At 50.9% G+C, this 1,843-nt stretch overlaps 3 protein-coding genes across 3 annotated transcripts, besides 1 other annotated feature; 2 read left to right on the plus strand and 1 right to left on the minus strand.

The window, feature by feature from the left end:
• Nucleotide 1: 1 nt before the first annotated feature.
• Nucleotides 2-361, minus strand: TraAM80_09492 (uncharacterized protein; the record flags this gene model as incomplete). Its single annotated transcript, XM_029386171.1, has 1 exon — nt 2-361. A coding segment is annotated over one exon (360 nt), but the record flags the coding sequence as incomplete, so codon positions are not given.
• TraAM80_09493 (putative amastin) lies at nt 360-1,322 on the plus strand (the record flags this gene model as incomplete). The annotated part of the gene is made up of 1 exon (XM_029386172.1): nt 360-1,322. The coding sequence occupies one exon, from the start codon at nt 360-362 to the stop codon at nt 1,320-1,322; it is 963 nt and encodes a 320-aa protein (XP_029234060.1).
• A 41-nt stretch (nt 1,323-1,363) lies between these two features.
• TraAM80_09494 (putative amastin) lies at nt 1,364-1,675 on the plus strand (the record flags this gene model as incomplete). The annotated part of the gene is made up of 1 exon (XM_029386173.1): nt 1,364-1,675. One exon carries the CDS (start codon nt 1,364-1,366, stop codon nt 1,673-1,675), a length of 312 nt encoding a protein of 103 aa, XP_029234061.1.
• A 76-nt stretch (nt 1,676-1,751) lies between these two features.
• Nucleotides 1,752-1,833: a microsatellite.
• The last annotated feature ends 10 nt before the right edge of the window (nt 1,834-1,843 follow it).

Genomic DNA, 1,843 nt, shown 5'->3' on the forward strand with positions numbered 1-1,843 from the left:
TTTCTCTGATTTTTATTTTATTCCTATGGTTTGGTGAGTGTTCGTGGTAAAAAAAAAGCGTAACGGAGCGCAGACACCTCGGTTTTTGGGCTGAAGTGGTGTGGTTGGTGGTGGCGCAGCAAGGCGACAAAGATTGCTTCAGATGCGTCATCAGGCCGAAAAGTGGAGCAGCGTGAACAAGGCTGTTGGCGGTAATGGTAAGAAGCGTACTGCGTTGCCGCAGCATCCGCAGCATCCACAGCAGGCGGCTTTTGCAGCTGCGGCATCGTTTGCGTCGCTGCAGCGGGATTTGTCCCAGAAACCGTGAGGCACAGACGCGGGTGACAGGCAGGCGGTGACCTCCGGTGTTGCTCTGTCTCATGATGGCAATCCCAAATTCATGGCTCGCAGGGTGCGGATTTTTGACGACATCAGTACCTCGTTCTAGTCTTTTTCTACGGAGGGCGAAAGAGCCTGCAGGATCGAATGAGGGAAGCCCTGTGCGCAAGGAAACGTTACGGCCCCCTAAGGAGAGCGTTAAGGCGGAAGAAAATAAGGAGCGTGCGTTTTGGCCAGCACCGCCCTCATTTTCCACTCACGACGCGGCGAGTGCTTTCTCAATTTCTGTGGGTTTCAATCAAGAGAGTCTCTCCGTCAACAATCCAGTATGTGACGTGCTACCCGCACGGGCGGAGGTGAATCCAACATTAGAAACCAAAACGGATGACTGGCAAGGTGACCCGCCGAGAGGCCGTGAGAATGCGCGGGATGACGATGGTGTGCTGAGGATGTGCAGGACGATAAAGAAACGCTTGGAGAATCTGTGGGAATTTGGACGGGATACGAATACACGTGTTCTTGCGATACTTTTCTCTGCAGCTTCGGCCTTTGTATTGACTGTTGTAGGGGCGCCGCTCTCTCAGGTAGATGTGGTGGGTGGTGCTTGCTACACGTACTGGGGCTACAAGGAGGACTGCGACAGCCCCATTTACACCAATCGCACCTCCTTAATCACCTGCGAGCCTGTCCGGAAAAGACTCCAGGTGGGAGCTGCCTTGAGTTTAATGACGATTATTGTTCTCTTTGCAGTGGTGTGCTGTGGCCTGCTTCTGCGTCAGGATTTGTCGAAGCTGCGCCTGTTTGTTCTCTTACTGTTGTTCATCGCTTTCGTGTTTCAGATGATTTCGTGGGCTGCAGTAACCAGTATATTCGAGAGTCGGTACTGCGAGGACGCACGGCTGCCACGGAGAACGGCGTACGGCGTTGCCTTTGGCATGACTTTGACCTCGTGGTTTTTTATCATTGGTGGGGGCCTTGCTTGTGCCTTGCTGCATGTTTATTAAACGTGCGATTGCCACGAAGTAGAATTTCCTTCAAAGCGCTCATGGACGGTCGCACAGAGAGCAGTAATCGCACGTATGCCGAAGCTTCCTCCCGTGAAGAAGAACGTGGCCAGCAGCAGAGCCGAGATGTAGCAGTGTCCTCTACTTCCAAGTGGTGCATCGTTGGAGTCTTAGCTGCTGCGCTGCTGTGCGAGATGGTCTGCTGGGTAATGTCAGCCTGCACATACACCTCTCGCTACTGTGAGAACAAGGCCCTACCCCGCACCACGACCTACGGCGTGGGATTCGGCCTGTTGATGGCCGGGTGGACAGTGGGGCTCATCGCGTTGGTATTGTTTGTTCTTGTAGTCTAAGGCACTTCCTCGAGTAGATAAGGAAGCTGGAAATACAAAACAAATGTTGGGGCGTAGCGCGTCCCTTCGTTCCAAGTTTTTATTTTATTTTTATTTTTATTTTTATTTTTATTTTTTTTTATTTTTGTTTTATTTTTATTTTTATTTTTATTTTATTTGTCGTAGAAA

The sequence above is a fragment of the Trypanosoma rangeli genome, assembly GCF_003719475.1.
Source record: "Trypanosoma rangeli strain AM80 chromosome Unknown Tra_15.4_contig_00595, whole genome shotgun sequence".
NCBI classification, from domain to species: Eukaryota; Euglenozoa; class Kinetoplastea; order Trypanosomatida; family Trypanosomatidae; genus Trypanosoma; species Trypanosoma rangeli.